This window comes from Penaeus monodon, chromosome 27 (assembly GCF_015228065.2).
Source record: "Penaeus monodon isolate SGIC_2016 chromosome 27, NSTDA_Pmon_1, whole genome shotgun sequence".
NCBI lineage: Eukaryota > Metazoa > Arthropoda > Malacostraca > Decapoda > Penaeidae > Penaeus > Penaeus monodon.
In genome coordinates this window covers 3,062,312-3,063,222 of record NC_051412.1, presented here as the reverse complement: position 1 = coordinate 3,063,222, position 911 = coordinate 3,062,312, and the positions used below count along the sequence as shown (strand labels likewise).

General features: G+C 38.2%; 1 protein-coding gene across 1 annotated transcript in view; it reads right to left on the bottom strand.

Moving 5' to 3' along the window:
- LOC119590546 (zyxin-like) overlaps positions 1 to 911 on the bottom strand; it is a gene marked incomplete in the record, with an annotated part of 87,602 nt that overhangs the window by 84,520 nt on the left and 2,171 nt on the right. The window contains 1 exon segment of the mRNA XM_037939203.1: positions 688 to 911. Within this exon segment, the coding sequence (XP_037795131.1) occupies positions 688 to 911 (224 nt within the window).

The following is a 911-nucleotide window of genomic DNA, read 5'->3' as shown; positions in this document are numbered from 1 at the left end:
TGTAATTTTACAGAATGTACAAACTAGCATGGGTCAGGGTTCTCTGATAATATTATTTTAAATATATTATACATTTGATCATCCATTCTACATGCGCAGCATAGCCTTATTCACAAACTTTTTTGCATTACCCTTTTCTTCAACTTTTCATGTATATATAGATATGTTTGCCTATGTGGCAAAAAGAAAAATAATCACATTTAACAATACAAAAGCAGTACAAGAGACATATAAATACATTAGTACTATCATTTTTCCTTTTGTTCAAAAGGAATAAAACAACACACATGCGCCCACCCACACAGACAGCTGTGTACAGCCACACATGTACTCACAATACTTTCCAAGTGTGTGAACAACAGGATAATCAAAAACCCTATAAACATTTAATGTAATGCAGTTTAAAAGAAATTTATTTGTGTCTGTCACTTGACACATGACTAGATGTGTATATATATATACCTATATTGGTAATAGCTTTCATTTCCAAGTGAACAGTCCCTTCAACAACCCACTCAAAATTGTGAATTAAATTTTCCTGATGTATAGAGGAGAATTTGAAGTATTTGAGTTGGTGATACTTATACTATACTGGAAAATGTTTTGAAGCTATCTAATGTTACGTTACCTGAAAGGCAAAATATATAATTCATTATCATAAATGTGGAAAGGGCAGCCAATACTCACCATGGACTTTGCTGTAACATTGTAGGGCAATAGATTTTTCCCGCTGACAGTAGTCTTGGCTGTGCTCTGGGTGGTCGAGGGATTGGGGGGCATCTGGGCGTGCCCTGTCGTCACCCCTGGAGAGACAGTGGACATGTTGGATGGTGGTGCACCCTGGCTATGTCCACTGCTGCCCAGCTTGTTCTGCCACTGTGCCAGGCGGTCGCTTGGGGTGTTGGAGGAGT